The sequence below is a fragment of the Scomber japonicus genome, chromosome 16 (assembly GCF_027409825.1).
Source record: "Scomber japonicus isolate fScoJap1 chromosome 16, fScoJap1.pri, whole genome shotgun sequence".
Lineage (NCBI taxonomy): Eukaryota > Metazoa > Chordata > Actinopteri > Scombriformes > Scombridae > Scomber > Scomber japonicus.
Window position 1 is genome coordinate 6,711,075 of NC_070593.1, and position 25,045 is coordinate 6,736,119.

General features: G+C 40.1%; 1 protein-coding gene across 1 annotated transcript in view; it reads left to right on the plus strand.

Annotated features, from left to right (window-relative positions):
- The window catches only part of loxl3b (lysyl oxidase-like 3b), a 34,803-nt gene that overhangs the window by 1,101 nt on the left and 8,657 nt on the right, over positions 1-25,045 (plus strand). The window contains exons 2-7 of the mRNA XM_053335260.1: positions 6,564-6,926; positions 8,007-8,170; positions 9,404-9,621; positions 19,185-19,392; positions 20,499-20,679; positions 24,437-24,591. Of these exons, the coding sequence (XP_053191235.1) occupies positions 6,572-6,926; positions 8,007-8,170; positions 9,404-9,621; positions 19,185-19,392; positions 20,499-20,679; positions 24,437-24,591 (1,281 nt within the window). The 5' untranslated portion in view covers positions 6,564-6,571. The remainder of the gene's footprint in view (positions 1-6,563; positions 6,927-8,006; positions 8,171-9,403; positions 9,622-19,184; positions 19,393-20,498; positions 20,680-24,436; positions 24,592-25,045) is intronic.

The window sequence follows — 25,045 nt, forward strand, 5'->3', positions numbered from 1 at the left end:
AAAATGAGTCATGAATGCTCTTAAAAGACAGAATACCTCATCCTCTAATAATCTCACAACCCTCCAGATTTATCTTGCGTTCCTATGAGGGGACTCAACCTTCAGATTGGGAAACCACTCGACTCAATTAACTGTATAAAGTTGTTAAATCACTTGTTACAACAGTAAAATGTTGCTTATGCACTGGTGCATCAGTATTAATAATCTGATCAGAGGGTGTTTTTCTGCAGAACATGAACTTTTACTTCTGATACGTTTTGCTGACAATACTTGTGTATTTTTACTTAAACTGAATTTTGAATGCAGCACTTTTGCTTGTAATGAAGTATTTTACATGGTTGCATTAGTAATTTAACTCAAGTACTTCAGTACAGGACAAGAACCATCATCATATGTTAAATTTGGTATATAATAAGATGTGCTTCCTAAAAGTTACTACCAACTTTAATAAGGACAACATTTGGGTTGCCAGGTTGTGAGAAGTCTCATTGACAGTAATACAGTTACGAATGAAATCATCAATCCCGCAGTTATAAATGTTAATAACATGTTCATTAAGAGATGTTGGTCCAGATACCTGCAGCTAATGTCCTGATGATAAGAGATGAGATAAAATTATACTTTATAAGTCCCACAGTGGGGAAATTTACATTATTGAAGCAGCAAGTGGATAGCAAAGATAGAAGAGCAACAGTAGAATAAAACAATAAAACAAACAAACAATAGTAGTAAAGATATAGTACAAAAAGTTGTAAATTGATCCTTTAGAGGCTTTCCTGATGAACTAAAATGCTGATGTCATGCTGGACAAGGATAAACACCAGCTAATGGGACAACTGGCAACTCCAAATTAGTTCTTATTTATAACTTATAAAGGATGTTTTATTAGACAGTGGTTGTGTGTGTGGGAGATATTCCATTCTTGTGTTTAGGATTTGAGATTTGCATCTAAGACCATGAAATCCAATAAAACCCAAACTGTACTTTCTCAGTATTTCTAGGAAAGATTTAACCACCCGATCTAAACCCTTACATGCTGCTCAGGGTCACATTTCACCCATTTTGACATTTGAAAGCAGTAAAAAGACCTTAAATATTGTTTTGTTTTAGCTTTAAATTTAATAACTTCTTCCTAATGTGACCCAGAATCAACAAAAATTGAAATATTTCAACTTCTTATGAACATTTGTATGCAGCTGATTTATATTTTTGTCAAAAATTGAATTAACCCTCCTGTCGTCCTCCCGGGTCAAATTGACCCCATCTCTTCTTTCCTTCCCTCCATACTTCTTTCCTCACTTCCTTCCATCCTTCCTTCCTTCCTTCCTCCTTACTCCTTTCCTTCCTTCCTTCCTTCCTCCCTTCCTTCTCTCCTTACTTCCTCTCTTTCCCTCCCTTCCTCCCTTCCTCCTTCCCTCCCTCCTTACTCCTTTCAATCCTTCCTTCCTTCCTTCCTTCCTTCCTCCTTTCCTTCGTCCCTTCCCTGCTTCCTTCCTTCCTTCTCTCCTTCCTTCCTTCCTTCTCTCCTTACATCCTTCCTTCTTCCTTTCCTTCCTCCATTCCTTCTCTCCTTACTTCCTTCCTTCCTCCTGTCCTTCCTTGACCCGAGGACAAGAGGAGGGTTAAAACATTCATAAATCACTGCTGCATTCTTCACATTTAATATAATTCATTGACCTCGTTACATTCCTCTGTTTTATGTTATGAGGTCTGATTGTAAATATTTAATTAGCGACAAACTAAAAGCATAAAAACTGAAGAATAAAAGCATCTCTGCTCTCTGAAAGCTTCCTTAAGGATTAATAATCACACATTTACCTACGTCTGATGAGGCATCCATTAATAATTTTAGAGACTCATTATGAAAGGATACTGTGGATATGTATGTGAGGGTTAAAAAAAAATATTGAGTCTGTCCCCCCGTCGCCCCCGGTGACGAGGGATAAAGTTTCACCAAAGTTCCTCTGAGGTGAAAAACAGGCAGGAACACGGCAGGAAAGTCTTTTTCTGTTGCCTCGGGACAAACAGAGGTACAGACTTCTGGTACTGATTAGCAAACAGATTAAGAGGGATGTGTGTGTGTTTGTGTGTGTGTGTGTGTGTGTGTGTGTGTGTGTGTGTGTGTGTGTGTGTGTGTGTGTGTGTGTGTGTGTGTGTGTGTGTGTGTGTGTGTGTGTGTGTGTGTGTGTGTGGTGGTGGGAAAGTGTGATCGCAGTGACTCAGGATAAGACTTTACAGGGACTAAAGTGTTGGAACGGTTCTCTATGTCGAGCTGATCCAGAGAACTGCTGCCTGGTTGATTTGAGCCTTTCACAAGACCTGATCCATGAGCACATTGGTATGGAGAGGGGCGAGAGAGGAAGAGATGTAGCTAAATGTAGAAGAGAGAGAGCGAGAGAGAAAGAAAGTGTCTGACTTTTATTGTATTATAAATTTCCGCTCCATCAGTGTCACCTAGAAGGTTTTTTTGTCTTATTATTTTATATTCTTTACATTCACTCACTCATCTTTTCTGTATTATGTTTTTTTTAAATTATAATTAAAGGTGCAGTGTGAAGAATTTAGCGCCATCTAGTGGAACGGACTTGGCAGCAATGTAATAATGTAATATCCATAATTGGTATAATCCCATTAATAATAAGAATCATTGTGTTTTTGTTATCTTAGAGTGAACTGTTTATATCTATATAGGGTGCTCCCTAGGTCCGCCATGTTTCTACAGTAGCCCAGAACGGACAAACAAAACGCTGGCTTTAGAGAGGGCTCATCGTGATTTTTTATGACTTTCATAGCCGCAGTAGATTCTCCTACAAACAGGAAAGGGAAGTGGGAGAGGTGTTACCTTATTACTTGATCTCACTGAGTCTGACACATTGGTCTTTTAAAAGCTTCTACCAGACAAAATCAGCTTTGGTATAATTTTGTGTAATTTTGTGGCCTTGCTGTCTATCTTGTGGGAACATGGCAGCATCGAAACACAAGTAGTCACACAATCAGAGAAGTTTTATACCTTAAACAGAGATCGAGCACCAGGAGATAGAGACTCTTTAAAGGATAATTACTGTTTTCTACAACCTGGACCTTATTTCTAGCATAAAATACCATCATTTACTCACCCAGACAACTTTGGTACTAACCTCTGATCTGGATGATGTCAGATCAGAGGTTATCTATGAGAGGTTAGTAGGTCAATTTACAGACCCCGGATGTTGATAACGTGCCACCACGGGCTCGGAGGGGAATAGCACTAACGTATCATAACTAAATATTGCTAAAATGAACTAGTTTCGCGGCAGATAATGTGTTATATAGAGGCTGCGCTTCGGTGCCCCGTGTACTCGTATTAGGCCTATACGGATATACGCAGCAACACTGGAGCTAATTTCGTCCAAACGACTCCAAATGACACCAAAGTTGTCTGGGTGAGTAAATGATCGTATTTTATGCTAGAAATAAGGTCCAGGTTGTAAAAAACGGTAATTATCCTTTAACACCTTGTAATTTTTTTACTTTACAGGTGCAAATGAGATTAATAGTGACACCAAATTATCTTATTTTCCACTTCTGCCTGTTTAAGGGTTAAATAAAGCAAAAGTTAAGTTTAGGCAGATTATCTAAACCATTTTATTGGCGGGTTAAATTTGAAAGTGATCAGTTTGTCCACGTGCAGATTGATTCTTGCTGGGTATTCTTGGCTTCCCCTGTCCCTAAAGACATATAACAATCTTTTTTAAAATTAAGATATAACATAGAGAATACCTGCTGCACACTTTAGCACCATGTGGCTGTAAGTGCAGACCGAGTCTCTGCTCCTGTCGACCGAAGCTTAGCATGAGCGTGTGTGTCCTTCCATACACTGTGAAATTGGACCCAGACGACGCAGTCAGTCTCATACATGTTTTGGAAAGAGTGCCTTCGGTCTGTGGTCGCTGTACAAACACACCACACTACTGTATTTGTGTCTCTCTCTCTCTCTCTCACACACACACACACACACACACACCCAACCCCCCCAAACTCACTAAAAGCTTGACTCTTTAAGAAAGAGTGTAGCTGTCAAGTTATCAATAGCAGGTCTATGCAGCATTCAATACATTACCAGAGCTGTACAGGAAGCTTTAAGAGAGCAGAGAGAGCATTTTATTTAGGGGAAAAAGATGCTGTGTGAAAATTAACACACCAGCATTGCAAAAAATACTGCATAAAAAAGAAGCAAAGTGCAGCTGTTAACTTGATAAATATAAACATTCATGTAAGCTTTGTGATGGATACTCGGTTTTTTAATACGGCCTGTTATTCCTCTCCGCATCAGACTTAAGTAAACACTGAACAGATGGTTTGAATCAAACTGCTGGAGCAACACTACACTCTTACACCAAACCTACTTCCATATGCTGAGCCTATCTTCAGCTCTCCTCTGTTAGTCCACTTGACTTCAGCTGCTCAGCGAGTAAGAAAAACAAAAATGCACTGAGTCGAATTTTAGGATTCTTGTATGATGTGATAAATATATTCAGTGTGGGAAACTATCATGGGAGAATTAGCTGTGCAAAATATCACAGGCATTTTCAATATAAAAAATGACACATCAGATTAATTGATAATAAAAAATAATGATTGCAACCCAATTTGTGTCAAATATGATGATGATGATTCGGCATCTCAATCCCTCACATGCTTATCTGTGCATGCTAAGGTTAATTTTTGCCCTTTAATCACACCAGATTGGGACTTAAACTAACTGAGGGTCACCTGGGTCAAACACAGAGACATTTGAGCTGAACAGGAGAGCACTTTGAGGTGATTTGGACAATTAAAGGGATTATTTACGGGGCTTTAAGGTTAATGAGAGGCACTTAGGCCAATCAATCATTTCGACTAGAGTGATAGTTGGAAGGTGTGCTGCTCAAGTGTCCTTTTACTGTGATGTAAATACAAAACAGGTCTTATGTCAGTCCCAAAAGAGAACCAACAGCGAGGTTGAACATGTTGCATCTCGCTTGTGTGCTTAGAAACTGTTTAGATGTGATGTTTGAACCATCTGAAGCATGGCTGTCAAACTCATTTTCATTCAAGGGCCACATAATGCCCAATTTAATCTCACGTGGGCCGGATCATTAAAAAGATGGAAGGACGGAAGGAAGGAAGGAAGGACGGAGAGATGGAAGGAAGAAAGGGAGGGAGGCCAGATAGAAGGAAGAAAGTAAGGAAAAGAAGGAGGAGAAGGAAGAGTAGACAGGAAGGAAGGAAGGAAGGAAGGAAGGAAGGAAAGAAGGAAGGAAGGAAGGAAGGAAAGAAAAGAAGACAAAAAGGAAGGAAGGGAGGAATAAGGAAAGTGGGCCGGATTAGACACCTCGGCGGGCCGGATCTGGCCCACGGGCCGCATGTTTGACATCCCTGATCTGAAGGATTACAGCACCAAAAACTATCTTGTGTGGGAGTAGGAAAAAGGTCATCATGGGATTTCTCTGCAGAGTTTTCAATCTGCCTTATTATCTTTTGAATGTCGTTGATTTTCTGCTATATTTCACATTCTCATGAAGGTATAGGAGTACATACAGGTCTGCTGCTCATGTGTGTGATTATATAAATGAAATGGTTTTGCAAAGAGTTTCTTGTGCACACGAGAAACTTTCAGGTGCATGAAAGATAGTTTGTCATGTCCATGAGGTATTTTATGGTTATGTTATGTAAAGGGCTCTGTATCGTCTCCACTATAATAGACTCAGTGAATTATTTAAAAGCTGACTTTACTTTGATCCACCTGGACTGTCTTCATAGTAAAGTTAGGTGTTCATTCACATTTAAACTCAGTGTTGAGGAGGAACTAGCTAGGTTACATGTAGCAGCATTACGCTATTTAATTAATACAAAATAAATGTAATTGTAATCTGTTACAGTTTCTGATGGAAATGTTGATGATTACAAAGGAGGTTACATCTGAAGTCAGACCTTTAAGATTTTGCTCAGGAGGGTTTTTTCCTAATTCTTTAATATTTAACATGTTACTGAATACATATATTTCTGTTTTTAATCCTTTGAAATCAATTTTTTTTAATATTTTGTAACTAAATCATGACATCGACCTTATTTGGAGCACACATGGACTTAAATGGTGTCACAGTACCAATTAAGCTAATGCCAGACTGTGACTTTTTTCATCAAATATCTTTATTTTATATTATAAAATCTACATGAACCAATGAATACATTTAAAATGAGATGTAAATGTTGCTTTATAAGAAATGATCTCCCTTATAAATCATGTCAGTATCCATGAAAAACACCTGAATTTAGATTTTGGTGGGTTAATGGGAACACTTACCCTAACAGCTGAAAACATTGGTTAGAAAATTGGAAAACTAATCAAATGTAATAAGTTACATTACTTTGATTAAGTAATTGAAATAGTTACATTAGCCTACTTATTAAAGTTTAAACAGGGCAACTATTAATCTGTAATCTATTACATTTGCAAAATAATCTTGACAACCCTTTTTAAACTGGACAATAAGATGTTTCACTGGTGTTGACGTTGCCTTTTCCTTTTTCTTTATGTGCAGTTGACGTAATGGAGAAGTCAAGTCGCAGGCAGCAATTAGCCTTCAGCCTCCTGTTTGGGTTGTGGTTGCCTTTCTGTTTAACTCAGACGACACCATCAAACGCAGCCACGCCAACACCAAAGCCAACCCCAACACCGACACCATCCCTGTCCCCTCAGCCCCAAACAGAGAGGCTAAAGGTCCGACTGACCGGATACCCACGAAAACACAACGAGGGCCGCGTAGAGCTTTTCTACAAGGGAGAGTGGGGCACAATCTGTGATGACGACTTCTCCATAGCCAACGCCAACGTGCTCTGCCGCCAACTGGGCTTCGTCTCAGCCACAGGATGGACCCACAGTGCCAAATACGGGAAGGGCCTTGGTGAGAGTGACCTCCAAGACCTCCTGAGGTTCAGTTTGTGGTTCAACACAGTGTCAGATATTTACACTTGTTGGACCACACACACATTTTTAGGGATATTCAGACGTCTCAATTATGTAGCAGACTGCAGGAATGTGTGTCACATCAAATCTAAGCCTCACATACTGTTCATATTATCTCAGCTGTCAAAGTATTTCCTCACATAATTAGTCTCCAGACCAAACTTCTGCACCACAAATCATTCATAAAGACTTCAGCAGTCACAGATAAACATGATTTATCCTTGATGAAGCTTTCAGAGGGCACAGAGAGTTTATTCTTTAGTTTTTATATAAGAAAAGGTTGTGTTTATTAAAGCAGATATAATCATCAATCAATCAAATCATCTCATTGTTTAGCTATTTTTAAAAAACTGTTAACCTTTGTATTGTCCTCCCTGGTCAAATTGACCCATCTGTTTTGACTGTTCCTTCCTTCCGTCCTTCCTTCCTTCCTTCTTTCCTTCCCTCCTTCCTTCCTTCCTTCCTTCCTTCCGTCCTTCCTTCCTTCTTTCTTTCCTCCACCCTTCCTTCTTTCCTTCCTTCCTCTTTTCCTTTCTCCCTCCCTCCTTTCCTTCCTTTCCTCTCTCACTCCCTCCTTTCCTTCCTTCTTCCTCCCTCCCTCCTTTCCTTCCTTCTTCCTCCCTTCCTTCCTTCCTCCCTCCTTGCCTTCCTTCTTCCTCCCTCCGTCCTTCCTCCCTCCCTCCTTTCCTTCCTTCTTCCTCCCTTCCTTCCTTCCTTTCTCCCTCCTTCCTTTCCTTCCTTCTTCCTCCCTCCTTTCCTTCCTCGACTTGAGGACAACAGGAGGGTTAATTTAGGTTTAATAACAAGTTTTTAAGCTAAAACTTCATTAACACTAGACACTTAGATAAATCTGTTATTCAGGTCCTTGTTCCACTATAACTAGCCTACATCTAAGCCTCCATAGTCATCGGAGCACCAGTTCAACAAGCAACCAAGTGTTACTTCCCCCGGCCTTGGACCGCATGATTTCTAAAAGCCAGTTTTCTGGAGCCACGCTGACAGTCTGCCACCTTCACAGGGAAAATCTGGCTGGACAACGTGCTGTGTAACGGAGGTGAGAAGAGCATTGAATTCTGCAAGTCTCGCGGCTGGGGCAACAGTGACTGCACTCACGACGAAGACGCCGGAGTCGTGTGCAAAGACGAAAGGATTCCAGGCTTTGTGGACCCAAATGTTATTGACGTAAGTTACCAAAAAAACCAAAAAAACACACACACACATACACACACAGAGATTTTTTATTATTATTAACCCATAAACGCTGCTTTTGTGTTTACAGGCCTACTGCTCCACAGCCTAAACAGTCTATAAGATTTAACCCACATGGGAGACATTTATTGCTTCAGTGAAACTCCACCTGTAGCTGCCACCATACACATGGTGCTGATTAGCCCTGCTCCATAGGCTACCATGTGTCTGGACCTGTTAACACCACCAGCTTCTCCTAATGTATATCCTGAGCTGAGGGAGTGAATGGAAAGGTTGCTCACTAAATCTTATGAAGTGCAGCATCAACTCCTATGATCTTGGGGTCAAATCTTCGAGCTGCCTGGGACATTTTGTACTCAGGAACTGGATGAGTGATGTAGTATTCTCCTTCATCAGCTACAGTATGTTAGAGATGGTTATAATATGGGCAAATCTTAAAGGGGTAATACTCTAAAAAGGATCAAATGTGCTCAGTAAGCCCTCCCTGGACAAATAAAGGTTAATAACTGACAGGAAGATTTGAACACTGCTGAATTCACAGATTCCTCCTTATGTTTAATCTACACTGGTCCGAGGTGAACAAGGTCGGACTGGGGACTCCGTACAGATGACTGGAAATGACTCGAATGATTCAAAAGGGGTGTTACGCAAAAAAAAAAAAGTTTCATAAGAGTTAAGTGGGCGGACTTTCACTTGCACAACTGCTCCCTCTTTCTGCCTTTCTGCTGTGATTCAGGCTCGGTCAAATGTGGCGTCCAGACTAGACTATAATCTGTGACTGCAGCCAGTGATTTTTTTCAGATAAACCACAGTGGAAGTGACTCATTGCAAAGCAGGCAATCTGAGATAGTCACGTTTACAGTTTACAAGCTGTGAGTGAGGAGATTAGATTTAAAAGGACTCACTTTGTAGTCTGTTCATTTCATTTTAAAGTAATATTGACTGACAGTTTTATGATTTTCAGCTAATAAAAGCCTCATATCCTTACTTGACATCATTAAGCATCAGTGTGTGCTACAAATGAATGTAAGAAAAAGGTTTAAAATCAAGAGGAAATCTCAAAAATATAAAGAAAAATAGATTTATACTCTACTCTACTGAGCATAAATAAAAGAAAAATGCAGCTAATCAACAACTTATTCTCTCATGAAGTAAATCTAGATCTGGCATTATTTGAATTGAAAACAACCAATTTTCTCCCTCCAGGCTCAAGTGGATGAGAACAAGGTGGAGGAGGTGCGTCTCCGGCCCGTGGTTGCCATGACCAGAAAGAAGGTGCCAATCACGGAGGGTGTGGTGGAGGTGAAATATAAGGACAGCTGGGTGCAGATCTGCGACGTGGGATGGTCGATTAAAAACACACGTGTTGTCTGTGGCATGCTGGGATTCCCACATGAGAGGAAGGTCAACAAGAACTTCTATAGGTAAGTAAATCTCACATCCTTAACCTGGTAAAAGATGATTCTGGTGAGGGTTCATGCAGGTTAAAGCTGCATTTGACAACTTTTTACACCAACAGTAAATAATTAAATGACCTCAGTTTATCTAATTAAAGGACAGGTTCTCTATTTTCAGTCAGGTGTCTATATGAACAGTGAAAGAGGTTTTCCTTTCTGTAATCTTTCCTCCTGTTCATACTGACTATTAAAAGATCCTCTCCCAATGTGCTTTCAATCTAAATGATGCGAAAATCCACAGCTGTCATGAGATGATACAATCCATGAGTTTATAGAAAAATGGATTTAATAGTAGATGTGAAGCTTATATGAGGCTTCAACAGTCTGAGTTAATCACATCAAGTAGATATCTGACACATTTACAGTCTTTTTAGCATCAAATTCCCTCTTTGTGTTTCCCTGTTGAGCTGTGGTGGAAGTATAGTAACAAAAAGATGTAATTTGGCTCTAAAAAGACTAATGATGAAAAATGTGATACTACTGAATATAATGTGATTTACAGAGATCATATCATAAAACTCAATAGTTTTGACAGTCATTCTCATTCTCTCAGGGTTAGATTAGGGTTGATTTGCTGCAGACTGTTTGATGTTCCCATGCTTTTAATTTGAAAAGCAAGATGGCAACACTTTAACCAAAAGCACCACAGGCAGGATCTTAATGTTTATTAGGTGTTAGGTGAACATTATAACTCCTGTGTATTGTGTAAATGAACTTTCTCTACAGTCTGCCAGCAGAACGGCAGCTTTTTTAACAAAGCACACATGAAGGAAACTTCTAATTATTTTGTTCTGCTTCTCATTTCTTCCTCTGAGGATGTTTTTGTTTTTCTTCTGGACAGACAGACAAGCCTCAATTTTTTTTTTCTTTTCTTTTTTGTTTAAACTCTGGCCGGGTCACGTACTGTACTGTAGTTCATGTTTTTCAGTCTCTGTTCATTACTGTGCAGGGGAAGTTGGAGATTATTAACTGCTTGCAGAGATATAAAAGTATGAAGCAGTGCCCCCCCCCCTCTTCTCCCCCTCTCTGTGTCTACACAGGGTGACGACATCTGCACCCTAATTAGTGTGAATAAACAGGATCTTAATTATCAAGAGGTTATTTGCAGATGACAACTATGATACAGTCTGTGGTTACCGAATCTCTGAAACTTGAGTTCAGTATATTTTAATAAAAGTAGAAGGTTAAAAATATCTAATCTTATTGGATAATTGGATAAAATTAAACGATTAATGACCCAATTACACAGTTAAGACTTATTCAGTGTTTTCTTTACTAATTCTAATTGTGGAGTCTAGATTGAACAGATGTTATAACACTGTGTGGAGCCAGATGTGTGTGGAGCCTATGGACTGTCGAAACCTCCACTTTCCTTTTCTCAGTATGACTGCACACATTCCTGGGTACGCTCCAGTCGAAGGCGTTTTATTCATCCCTGCAGATAGTTCACAGTAGTACGAGGGGAAATGTGTGTTTTCTCTCAGCCGTGTGTGAAAGCTGTGGCTCTGGGGAATACTCCAGGGTCAGGAGAAGGAGGGATGGAGGAGGAAGAGGAGGGGGGGTTGTTCACATAATGCACAGACAACAACGACTGGAGTGAAGCCAAACTGTATACAGCAGCAGTCAAATCCTTCCTCAGTTTTTTTGATAGTTATACTTGAAGACAGTAAAAATCTGCTTTTCTCCTCAATAATTCAATCCAGCTTTTTTTTTTTAGTCCAACAAATATTTTCTCAAAGCAGAATTTGGTCATAAAGGGATTTTAACCGTTTTCATGCCAAAAAACAAAAAACAAAAAACAAAAAACAAAAAAAAAACTGAGTCTTGGCTCCATTAAAATGTTATGTTTGTCATACTGGACCAATATTTAAACCAACCTGGGAAACATAAAGTCAGATTGTTGTAATTATCCGTTACAGGCAATTGAATTTAAGATTGGAAATCAGTTTGACACAGTTTCTTTTTTTTCTTTTTTTTCTGGTATGAGCTTCATGCTTTTAACTTTTATGTGTTTTTGGTGAATCCACTGTCATCATAATGTTTGGTACTATATGTTAGATTGTCAAAAGACTCTGTGCAAAAGAGTGAGCGTGTCTGAGTCCTATGTTAGACTGTTTTAAATCTTATTTCTGGTATAAAAGCTGGTATTGTTGTGACTGACAAAAAATCTCTGACTTTCAAGTATTAGTTAAAACTGAAGAATTTGAGTCCCTGAAGAGTTGATAGAGAGCAAAAACAGCTAAAAAAACAGTGAATATTTGACTTACATTCAGCAGGTGGATAGAAACACAACTCTAAATGAATGATAACATTGTTCCATGACTGCTGGATGTGGAAATAATCAACTATTTGCCAACAAGTTCAATATATCAACTTAAAAGATGAGGCACAAACTGTATATGTCGATGTTGTCTGCTGCCCCCAAGTGGCCAAAAAAGTAATTTAAATCAGTATCTGACTGGTTTAAATCGCTTGAAATTCACAGCATAGTTACTGACTGGACTTGTATTGTATCTCCAGCCAGTAACAGACACTGTAGATACTGTACTGATAAAGAATTAAAGCTGCTGAATGAGAGTCGAGTAGTTGGAATAGTTGTGTAATTGTGTTTGTCACCGTACGTCTGTAACATGATATACTGGAGACCTGAGGAATGTCAAAAATGTTATTCAATGCTGACCCCTTCAGTACCTGTGTGTGTGTGTGTGTGTGTGTGTGTGTGTGTGTGTGTGTGTGTGTGTGTGGTCTTTCATAGGCTACTTTTGGGGACAAATTTCAGACTTAGGACTAATTGTATTTAAATGTCCCCGATTGGGAAAAGGCTGATTTTTAGGTCAGTGGTTAAAGTAAGGGTTAGGCAAGTAGTTGTTATGTTAGGGTGAGAGTAAGTCTCCAGGAAATCAATGTAAGTCTATGTAATGACCCCAAAAGTGACCATAGTGTCTTTACTCTCTATCATATGCTACTTTTGGGGACAAATTTCAGCCGTAGGACCAGTTAATTAGGGACAGCTTGTCCAATTGGGGATAGAAGCCAGTCCCCAATTGGGAAAAAGCTGAGTTTTGGGCTAATGGTTAAAGTTAGGGTTAGGTTAGGGTTAGGCCAATAATGGTGATGGTTATGGCCAGAGTAAGTCTCCAGTATGTGAATATAAGTCTATGTAATGTCCCTGAAAATGACCACAGTGTCTGTACTCTTTGTCATAGGCTACTTTTGGGAACAAAAGCTGTGTCCACATTTCGGAAAAAGTAGATTTTTTGGGTCAGTGGTTAAGGTTAGGGCTGGGGTAAGTCTCTAGGAAATGAATGTAAGTCTATTTAATGTTCCCAAAAGTGACCATGGTCTGATTTATGTGTGTGTATTGTCCGTCATAGGCTACTTTTGGGAACAAATTTCAGACCAAATGGGAAGAAACAGTTTGTTGGGTCAGTGATTAAGGTTAGGGTAACTTTCCAGGAAATGAATTTTAAGTCTAGGTAATGTCCCCAAAAGTGACCATGGCCTGATTTCTGTGTGTTTGTATGTTAGTGTGTATGTATGTGTGTGTGTGTGTTTGTGTGTGTGTGTTTGTGTACGTGGAGCCTGGAGACAGTGTGAGAAATATAGGCAGGCTGTTTTGTTTAAGTGTGTGTGTGTGTGTGTGTGTGTGTTTGCGTGCAGTCTCTCTCCTGTATGTGATGAATCTGGCTGTCTCACTGTTACAGACATCTGAAAAAGCGAGCAGCTGAGAAGGTCTCCAGGCCAAAGGTTAATGTTTCAGCCGGTGGAAGGTACACTGTCGCTGGGAAAACCCACCGTCCACCTCCGTCTACACTCTGTTTACTGTGACAGTGGGTTTCCTGTTTCCTATAGGCGTAGACAATAACCATTTAGATCCCATTTCTAGCTAGTTGACCCCTTTAACTTCTCTCTAATATCATATTACTATGATGGGCAGCTTGTGAACGGGCTTAAACTAAAGGTTGCTTTGTGTGGAGGCTTAGTTTTCTATTTATTTCTGTCACATGGCACAAATTGTACAGGCATCACACCTTATCAAGGATATTATTTCTTACATTTTCTCAAACTTTTATATCTAATGTACAAAATAGTAAATGCTGAATATTGCAACAAAACCTACAAAGTGACTGAAATCATTGTCTTTTACCATTTTAAAGCTGCAGTTGGTAACTTTGAGGAGAGAGAGGACTTAGCATCAAATTTGAAGAAGTACAACTGTCAGATCCCTGCCCCTCCCTCTCCGCTGCACTCCTGCCCTGCCTCCAAAGTCCCTCCCCCAGAGGAGGCTGACATGCGCGCGACCACATGCACGTGACCACGTGCACGCGACCGATAATACATGAACTACACTCCACACAGCTAGATATAAAACGCTTTACAGTCACTTTCACATGGCTATAACTTACCTAGAAACTCAGAGATATGAGCTTGACAGAGTTGAGGAGGAAGGGGGAGGGGCCTGTGTGCGTGAGCAGTGATCGACAGCTGTCAGACACTCCATCAGACACAATCCTGGCTCTGATTGGGTCTTTTTTCCGGTCGCGGTGGATTCTGGCAATTTGCAGTAGGAGCAATTTACAGATTACTAGTTTCATGTAATGCTGTCTTTACATAGTGACAGTCTGAGCAAATATGACAAAAAGTTACTCTTATAAGACTTACCAACTGCAGCTTTAAGTCTAACCTTCAAATAGTTGGGCTTTTATTATTATTCCTTTTTAACGTGACAGATGTCATCGATCTGTGCCATGTGAGTTACCGGGGCTTAAAAGTTTCCACAGATTAGTCCTTTGAAACTAATTCAACAGTTGGAAATCCCATTATGGCATGCTTTTCGGAGGAGGTCAGTTTTCACTTTTCATGCTGGGTTCTTCAACTGAAATATAGTCACAAGGCTCGAGCTGGTGTCTCCCCGAGTCCGCATGACATGACATGAGCCAACCTGCATCTGGTAGAGTCTGCAAATACTTTACAGTGTTCTTTTTAGCTCGGACTGCCAGGTGGACGGAGTTTTCCACGTTGGATGATGAGACAGGAAGTTAGATCATTGTATGTTTTTATCTATAAAGTGCACGTTGGGAAATTCCACCCAAAAAGCACTTTGAGGAGATAAATATTGATTCAGCTTCCCGTCGTCTTCTCTGGTCAAATTAACCCTGTCTGCTTTGACTGTTCCTTCCTTCCTTCCTTCCTTCCTTCCTTCCTTCCTTCCTTCCTTCCTTCCTTCCTTCCTTCCTTCCTTCCTTCCTTCCTTCCTTCCTTCCTTCCTTCCTCCCTCTTCTCCCTTCCTTTCCTTCCTTCCATCCTTCCTCCCTCTTCTCCCTTCCTTTCCTTCCTTCCTTCCTTCCTCCCTCTTCTCCCTTCCTTTCCTTCCTTCCATCCTTCCTCCCTCTTCTTCCTTCCTTCCCTCCTTCCTTCCTCCCTTCCTTCTTTCCTCTTTCCTTCCTTCCTTTCCTTTCCTTCCTTCCTTCCTCCCTCCTTTCCTTCCTTCCTTCCTGCATTCCCTCCTTCCTTCTCTTCCTTCCTCCCTCCTTTCCTTTCTTCCTCCCTTCCCTCCTTGACTCGAGGACAACAGGAGGGTTAATACAGTGAACAATAAATTACAATACATTTCTTGGAGAATACTAAACTCACCAAATGACTGTGGTACAAAAAGATACAGATCAAACACTAGATTAAAGTACCATGTCTCAGCTTTAATTTGAGTAGGTTAACATTAATATTAGAGGTACAGTTAGTGAGATATGTAGCCATTTTAGTTTTTATAGTCCAAACCTGAAAACATTGTCTAGAGCAAATAAAATGCTAACTATGCACATTTTAGAGAATAAACTCAACCACTAACTTTCGACTGTTTGGTTTTTATCAGATTTTAATACTAAAATTCAGCTTTTTTTGGCTCCAGATTTATGAAAACAAAATCATGATATAATTTGCAGACTCTACTTGATCCTGAACTCTACCAGAATATTAACAAAATATTTGAGGTTTATTTTTCCCACAGCATGAGTACCTAAAATGTCTTATTGAAGTTGAAGAACCCATCAATATATTCTGTACTGTGTAATTTATTATGTGCTTATGTAACACTGTGTTTTAAAGAATAAGTCTGGTGATACACTACATTTTTCTCATTGTCAATAAATCCCATGAAAAGACCAAAACTAACAAGAAACTGAACCAACTGTGTAGTCAAAGTCTGATATATCTTAATCATCTGTGTCATAGAGCTCCATAGTTGTCCAAAAACTATTGGAAACCATAATTACAATGAAAATGGGCTCTGTGGTTCATTTTTAATTGATCCCACTTACAACATCCTGCTGCTGGAGATACACAATAGAGCACTGAATGTGTATCAATCCACAGCTGAAAATAGTCCCCCATAAACACACTATTAACTCCAGTTTGAGTAACATTAGCTAAAAACAAGAAGTAGCAGAAGTATGAAGAGATGAACTAACTTGATTGTTGGTTTTGGTTTTCGGGGAATTTGTTTGACAATAACAAAAAAATATAGATCACGAGCCTTATCCTTTAGTAATTGACTTAATTTACATCCCATCCAAAAATTAAGCAATGCCATACAATGTCAAACTAAACCAGTGTGGTAACTTGAGGTTGGCATTGATATGATAATGGTTGTACTGTAATAAGAATAACATAGTTTGGACTAACTAACATATTAATGATTGTGCTTTACATGTCGTACACTACATGGCCAAAGATATGTGGACACCTGTGGATAATATTATACGTGATTGTTCAATATTTCATTCATTCATTCATTCGTGGGAATTAATCTGCGACCATAACAGCCTCCTATTTTCTCTGGGAAGGCTTTTCCAAATATTCTAAACTCCAGTATATTCGGCTACTGGCGTTGTGAGACGAGGCCTGGCTCACAGTTAAATTCTTCCACACCAAACTGGGGAAACTATTTCTACATGGATCTGACTTTCGGCACAGAGGTACTATTGCCACAAAGTTGGAAGAACACCGCTGCCTAAAATATCTGTGTTTGCTGCAGCGGTAAGATTTCACCAAATTTCAACCAAAATATGAAGCACAGTTTTGAAGGGAGGAAGGAAGGAAGGAAAGAATGAAGGAAGGGATGAAAGAAGGAAGGGAGGGAGGAAAGAGAGAGGAAGGGAGGAAGGTAGGGGGAGGTAGGAGGGAGGAAAGAAAGAGGAAGGAAGGATGGAGGAAAGAAGGAAGGAAGGAAGGTAGGAGGGAGGGAGGGAGAAAGGAAAAGAGGAAGGAAGGAAAGAATGACAGAGGAAAGAAGGAAGGGAGGGAGGAAGGAAGGAAAGAAGGAAGGGAGGAAGGAAAGAAAGAAAGAGAGAAGGAGGGAGAAAGGACAGACGGAAGGAAGGAAGGAACAGTCAAAACAGACGGGGTCAATTTGACCCGGGAGGACGACATGAGGGTTAAATCCTAGAGAGTTATTCTGGGATATTAACTTTTTTTTGCTTTTGTTATTTTTTATTTTGCAAATTAAGGTCAATGAAGTTACCATATATGGTTCCTCGCCAGCCTATAGGGTAAAAAATGTACCAAAAAGTCTATAAATAAAAACTCCACATGGTTCTACAACCTCACAGCGAGGCATGGGGACGCTATTTCAGATGTTTTACGGAAATTACCAAATATAGTCACTTGACGGTTGACTAAACTCTATTTAAACTTTTTTAAAGACCAATCTTACACCTCTATAAAAACCAAAGAAAGAGTCAAACCGCCACACTGTCTGTCCACATACTTTTGGCCATTTAGTGTCTATGAGCCTGTTCTGATGAAACGTGTCATATATTGTCTGTTTTATGTTATCTGTGTTATGTAATTCTTAATGTTTGTGTTTATTTACATGCATTTAAGAAGGATGTGTCACCTTCAACGAATCAGTATATTGTGTTAACAGCTGTATTTAACCGCCATGTTGAATGTGACACATCCTTTTTGAGCAGTCTAACCACAGTTTTAAACATAATTGTGCAACATGTGACTTTTTCTTTTTTCTTTTTTTGTTAACTATGATTTTCCACCTCGTTGTTTCTCTTTCTAACTGTTCAGTCTAACCCGTGTTTACCTTGCAGGCAGACATCCAAAGCTAAACCTAACTCTAAGTCTAAACAGAGCAGCCCTGGCAAAAGGTAATGTGAGGATAAACAAGTCAGTGGGTAAATTCAAGGTGTCTGAAAAGACCCACACACATGCTGCTTCCACAACAACATTTAAACTGATCATAAGTCATGTAATGTACGAGCAGAGCAGTCTTTAAATCTCTGAATGTCTGTGCCTGTATTAACTCTCCTGTTGTCCTCGGGTCAAGGAAAGACAGGAGGAAGGAAGGAAGTAAGGAGAGAAGGAAGGACGGAAGGGAGGAAGGAAGGGAGGAAGGGAGGAAAGAAAGGAGGAAGGAATTAAGGAGAGAAGGAAGGGAGGAAAGAAAGGAGGAAGGAATTAAGGAGAGAAGGAAGGGAGGAAAGAAAGGAGGAAGGAATTAACGAGAGAAGGAAGGAGGAAGGAAAGGAGTAAGGACGAAAGGAGGAAGGAATTAAGGAGAGAAGGAAGGGAGGGAGGAAAGGAGGAAGGAAGGAAAGGAAAGAAGGAAGGAAGGAAAGGAGTAAGGAGGGAGGGAGGAAGGAAGGAAGGAAGGAAGGAAGGAAAGGAGTAAGGAAGCAAGGACGGATGGAAGGAAGTGAGGAAAGAAGTATGGAAGGAGGAGGGAGCAAGAAAGAGGGAAGGAGGGGAAGAACGAAGGAAAAATTAAAGAAAGGAGGAGGAAGGAAGGAAAGACGAGCTGGGGTCAATTTGACCCGAGAAGACGACAGGAGGGTTAAGCAACGAGGATGTTTGATTATAAAGAGTCATTTGTTGTAGAAAAGTTAAATTATAATTGCTCTACACTTTGGGGAATATATTTCAAAAGCCAGATGAAAAGATTGATGCTCCTCTCATGTTGGTACAGTTAAACCTGAGGCTAGTTAGCTTAGCATAGTTGAAGTGGAAAGAGGGTGAACATGCTAGCACTCTCAAAATCTCACAAATTAATTAATTAAGAGCAGTAGCAGCATTGGCAGAGCGTGTTTCCCATAATGTGGCACTATCTCTTTAATAAATGGTTTGCCAACTTATCATTTAATTTAATATTTGGCTTTACTGGATGCTTTTCCTTTTACTGTTGTCAACCAGGATCAAACTCAGGCCCCTAATTACTGTTAATTTGTCCTTTTGTCCAGAATGTTTTGGTTATTTTGAAGGTTTCTGTGAGCTGTGTGTTGTAATTACCTCAGTTTTCCTTTGACGATAAGGAGGTTTCATTCATTCCTGTTTTCATTTGTTTATTCATATATGTGGTCCAATGTGGTCATTTACTTTAAAAACATAGCATATTTTGAGATCTTTACTTTTCACTCTATATTATAAATAAAAATAAGGTATTCATTCAATAATTCTTTCATCCTTTTATTCCACTTAAAGATGGTAAAGCTCAAAGTCTTTACTGTCTCTGTCTGTCTTCCCTTCAGGCACTATTTGGAGCGTCAGAAGAACAACTTCCACATCCACTCTGTGGCGTGTACGGGCACAGAGATCCACCTGGCCGCCTGCCCGCTGGAGTTCAACAAGCCAAACAGCACGGCGTCCTGCGCGGGCGGCATGCCAGCCGTCGTCAGCTGCATGCCAGGGCCGCTCTTCATGCAAAACAGCGGCTTAAAGAAGAAAGCCAAAACTTCGGTAAACTACTCGGCACTCTCTCGACAAGAGGCTGATGTTGAATTTTTAGGAACAATCAAAAGTTAATAATGTTTGTTAAATATTAACAGAATATGATCATTTAGCCTCAGTCAAGTACTTTTGTTAGCTACATGCTACATATTTCACATCACTGGATCAGCTACTCATGTTATCCACCACTAAAAGGTTTACATTTAAGATTTTAGGATTTTTTGTCATTTAACCCTCCTGTTGTCCTCGAGTCAAGGAAGGAAGGGAGAAGGAAGGAAGGAAGGAAGGAGGGAGGAAAGGAGGGAGGGCGAGAGGGAGGGAGGGAGGGAGGAGGGAGGAAGGAAGGAAAGACAGGAGGGAGGGAGGAAGGAAGGAAGGAAGGAAGGAAGGAAGGAAGGACAGGAGGGAGGAAGGAAGGGAGGAAGGAAGGAAAGGAAGGAGGGAGGAAGGACAAACGGAAAGAAGGAAGCGAGGAAAGAAGGAACAGTCAAAACAGACGGGGTCAATTTGACCCGGGAGGACGACACGAAGGTTAAAGTCCCTGTACAACTTAACCTTTTTAAAAACTTAAAGGTGCAATAAATAACATTCAGCTGTTGGTGCTATAGTGTGACATCTAGTGGCTGAAAGTCATGTATTACACCTTAAATGATCTTTCTCGACATGGAAAACAATAGTTTCACCAAAAAATGATGTTATGAGGTTTCACACAACTTACAGTCTTCCTCAATGACATTTATTCCTGAAACTCAGTTTTAAATAACGTGATCCTGTTTGTAATTTGGTATGACATTAAAAAAAACATGACAGATGTAGTTCAAATTTTTAGTTGAAAGCTCCAGTGGACATTCATTCAAACTTGTCTTGGTTAACTAGCATTTTAGTGTCCCATAATGATCAAATTGCTGTTTTTACTGAAATATTTGTCATTTTTAGGAATTCACATCGTCTAAACTAAAGATCCTATAACCTCCCCAAAGCAGGATCTTTCAAATCTCACTTTGATGGAAATATTGAAATGTATCAGCCTATAGTGTCGGTCTGGTGAGAGTTCAGGACCTTAACATGCCAGCTGTGGGTTAAAATGTCCCTTTATGTGTCTGTTTATTGTTTAGAAGAACGTGAGGCTGAAGGGAGGCGCCAGGCTGGGCGAGGGCCGTGTGGAGGTGCTGAGAGGCAGCGAGTGGGGGACGATTTGTGATGACCGCTGGAGCCTGCTATCAGCCAGCGTCGTCTGCAGGGAGCTCGGATTCGGCAGTGCCAAGGAAGCTCTTACCGGAGCTCGTATGGGACAAGGTTAGGAAAAAGTCATACAGTGACAAAGAAAAATGATGTTGGTGTCAGTCCAAAAAGAAGCTAAAAAGGTTGGTAATCAACCCTCATGTCGTCCTCCCGGGTCAAATTGACCCCGTCTGTTTTGACTGTTCCTTCTTTCCCCCCTTCCTTCCTTCCTTCCTTCCTTCCTTCCATCTGTCCTTTCTCCCTCCTTCTCTCTTTCTTTCCTTCCTCTCTCTTTCCTCCCTTCCTTCTTTCCTTCCTTCCTCCCTCCTTCTTTCCTTCCCTCCTTCCTTTCCTTCCTCCCTCCCTCCTTCTCTCTTTCTTTCCTCCCCCCTACCTTCCTCCCTTCCTCTCTTTCCTCCCTTCCTTCCTTCTTTCCTTCCTTCCTCCCTTCCTTCTTTCCTCTGTCCTTCTTTCCTTCCTTCCTCCTTTCCTTCCTTCTTCCTCCCTTCCATCCTTCCTTCCTTCTTCCTCCCTTCCATCCTTCCTTCCTTCTTCCTCCCTTCCTTCCTTGACTCGAGGACAACAGGAGGGTTAAAGGTTGTTATACTCTGTAATACAAACCATTCTGCTTTAATTGAGAAACTAATTTAAATGCTGATCTGGATTTTATCATCCAAAATGTACATCCTACATTTTGATTGGATTTAAAGAACTTATTTTTCTAGCTTACTAAATTTAGACCGAAGTCAGTGAAAACGGAGAGAGGAAGTAGTCAACCCCTCCCTCCTATTAGAGTAGAGGCCAAAAAAACTTTGGCTGCAGTGAAGATATTTGGCTCTAGACTAAATTGGCTCACTTTGTGAAGCGGCCTCATTATGTCTACCTGCAGAGGCAGCGCTCCATCCTGTACAGTCGACTAAACAGCTGCCTAATGGTTGCTGCTGTATTCATCTATCACTTTTTAACTTTAATTTACACCATGTACACAATATCTCTAAACCCAATCTATCAATTACAAACCAAGAGATGCAATATTCACATTATATGAAGCAAAACAAAACAAAACACAGGAAAGAAATACACACATATCCACAGCTGCAGGCAACTAAGAGCACTCTGGGCAGAAGTCCATCATCACTCTCAAAACTTGGATCGAGGTTCAAGTTATTTTATGCATCAGCCAGTTTGTTGCTTCAGTTGCTTAATAAATGAGATCCATGTATTAAGATATATTTGCTGACTGATCCTTGCAGCGTGTATCTCATTTTTTTTTATCCAGGTGTAGTAGAGACATTACATCTGCATCCACATTTTTAAAGTGGGGACAAGCCAGAAGACACACATCTAGAATATAGGAGTTAATGAATTAGGAAAGGTGTTGCTTTGCTGTACATAGAAGACAGAGAGAGTCAAATATTGAAGATTAACTAGTGAAGGACAAGACCCTTACAGTCACAGATAAGTCTTTAACCCTCATGTCGTCCTCCCGGGTCAAATTGTCCCCGTCTGTTTTGACTGTTCCTTCTTTCTCCCTTCCTTCCTCCCTCCCTCATTCTTTCCTTCCTTTCCTTCCTCTCTCCCTCCTTCTTTCCTTCCCTCATTCCTTTCCTTCCTCCCTTCCTCCCTCCCTCCGTCTCTTTCTTTCCTCCCCCCTACCTTCCTCCCTTCCTTCCTTCTTTTCTCTGTCCTTCTTTCCTTCCTTCCTCTTTTCCTTTCTCCCTCCCTCCTACCTTCCTTCCTTCTTTCCTCCATCCTTTCTTCCTTTCTTCCTCCTTTCCTTCCTTCCTTCCATCCTTCCTTCCTTCTTCCTCCCTTCCTTCCTTGACTTGAGGACAACAGGAGGGTTCATTTAGCTAAATTCTTCAGAAACAGGACTATGGCTCCACCAACAGAGGTTAAACTCAACCAGTGACGTAATGTCTGCATCCTGAGAAATGTTTGTAGGAGTAAAATTAAAGTCTTTGAGCTCTAATGAGACGTTCTACACCTCTGTACAACATGACAAACTGTATGTTAAAACTTGATAACATGATCTGTTTGATAGCAATGTTGACTTTAGGCTCAGTAGTCCTTTTTTAAAAATCTGATTATTGTTTATGAAGAAAACCCTGCTTTGCAATAAATCCCTCTAAACCCATCTTCAGAGGCAGGATGTCTAAAAAACTTAACAGTGTCATGTCTAATCTCTAAGGTCATCTCTGCACCCTCAGAGAACTGACAATCTGTCTTCAACGAGTCCACATTCCTGCACAGATTCCTCATTTTGGAGCTTTTTTTAATAAGTAAAGGAATGCTGTGCAGAAAGAAGGAAACAAACATTAAAGGAAAGACATGAAAAGACTGAATTATGTAAAATATAAAAACAAATACACATTTTCTGACCAAGTCATTTTAGAGGTTTTTTTTTTAATAAATATGAATACGAGAACTTTTCCCCCAACTGCATTCCTTAAATTAATTATCCCATGCAGTTTCCTCATTTAGGTGAACTGCCCTGAGATTCCACCAAAGCAGAAAACAAGCAGCCTTTTGAGAGATGCTGGGTGGGGGGATGTTTGCTCTCATGTGTGCACATTATGATTTCTACAGCAGAGGAAGTTTGCGAGGAGTCTAATCACAAAATCTCTTTGAGGGAGCAACATACCGGCTCTGTGCTCAGATGGATGTCAGACCACCACCTGGCTGCTTCAGGCCAAGAAACATTCCTACACGTCACTGAAGTCGGAAACTAGCAGCGCTGAAGGAATTCCTTTCACAGAAAATTGCATGAGACATCATTTCATGGCGTGGCGGCTAGTATCGATGGAGTGAGAGTTTAGGGGGGCGGGGGGGGGCAGGGTGTCGCTGACTGAGAGCATGCATGGTGAGCAAACACACCTCAGGATATAAAGTGAGCTGGGTGAGAGGAAGTGTATGTGTAGCTTAAAAGACACACAAGATATAACAACTATCATCCAACTATCACAGCTTTTTTCTACAGTAGATAAACTGTCCTCGGCATTAAAATGTTTCTCTGTGTGTTTTTGGGAAGTCCTTTATGGTATTATGATGAAACATTACCTGTAGCATTTTTTATATAAACCAGTATCTCATCAGTCAATCATTCAACCTGTGTCCAGTTCATTAAAGCTTTCACATAACTTTACAAAGTCAGAATAGTAGTAATGGTTGTTGCTGTATTGTCATTATATTGAGGGTCAGACAACAACATAATGAAATTTAAAAAGCACTCCTTGAGCCATAAGATAAGATTTAAGACAATTAAAAACAATTTAAGACATAAATAAAATCTATAATAAAAATATGGAGAGAGCAGTCCACAATGAATTAGCCCTTCGTCATTTTAACATTTGAGTTTGTAGTTGTTTGGAGTACTTATGCACTTCCCTTGACCCAGATTTTCTCAGCCAGCCTGAGAATTAAAGCTAGATTTTTGTCAAGGTCCAAAAAGCAGAATTGAACTGACTGAGCTTGTTCTAATCTGATCCGAGCAACTCATTAAATGTGCTCAGGCTCATTACATGCTGCATTAAATGAGCCCTATTGGCACACACATTTTTATACAACCCCAAACTTGGTATTTAAAATCTTCTCAAATGACCTGGTTAATTTAATAAATAGCCTTCTGCTAATAGTAGATGTTGGGTTTGCACATATTATTGTATTGGTTGCTAAAATAGTTGTAAATATACACAGAAGTTGCTCGAATCTTTATTTTTTAGTCTCAAAACCATCAAAAACCTTCACGTTGTCTTAGCTGACAGTGATTCCTTTCCATAAACAGCTCCACCGTCTCTAACCTCTAGGTCTGTCTTTCATCCTGTCTGTTCAGGAATGGGTCCAATCTACATGAATGAGGTGAAGTGTCTCGGTACGGAGAGGTCAATCTGGAACTGCCCCTTTAAAAACATCACATCAGAGGACTGTCAACACACGGAGGACGCTGCTGTCCGCTGCAACATTCCCTACATGGGGCTGGAGAACTCGGTCAGAGCTAAATTGTTTTAGTGAAGAAATAGTTTAAGTTAAGATTGTTTATCCTGAGTTTATTGCAGCAGGTAGCACATTAAATTATAGATTTATGCACTATATTAATTATTTATGATTTCATGCTTTAAGTGTTGCATACTGTAGAAAAAACTTGAAAAAGTGTTGTTTAATTCTGTTTATTGTGCTATCATCTGTGTATTCATTCAGTTCCTCGCAGCTCTAACAGTCTTGAGGATGTGAGATTTAAGTCTAACATTAACAGTAGTTGTTTATACAGAAATCTCACATCTTCACTCCAAGATTTCTATTAATCAATGACCAATATAACCAATATTTCTTCTTCACTGGTGTCATGAAAAACAGTCACTGCATTTAGTCTTTTCATCAGTTTAAATTGAGTTGATTAAAACCAGCTCAGATCCAATTTGATTGTTTGCAAAATATGTCAAAG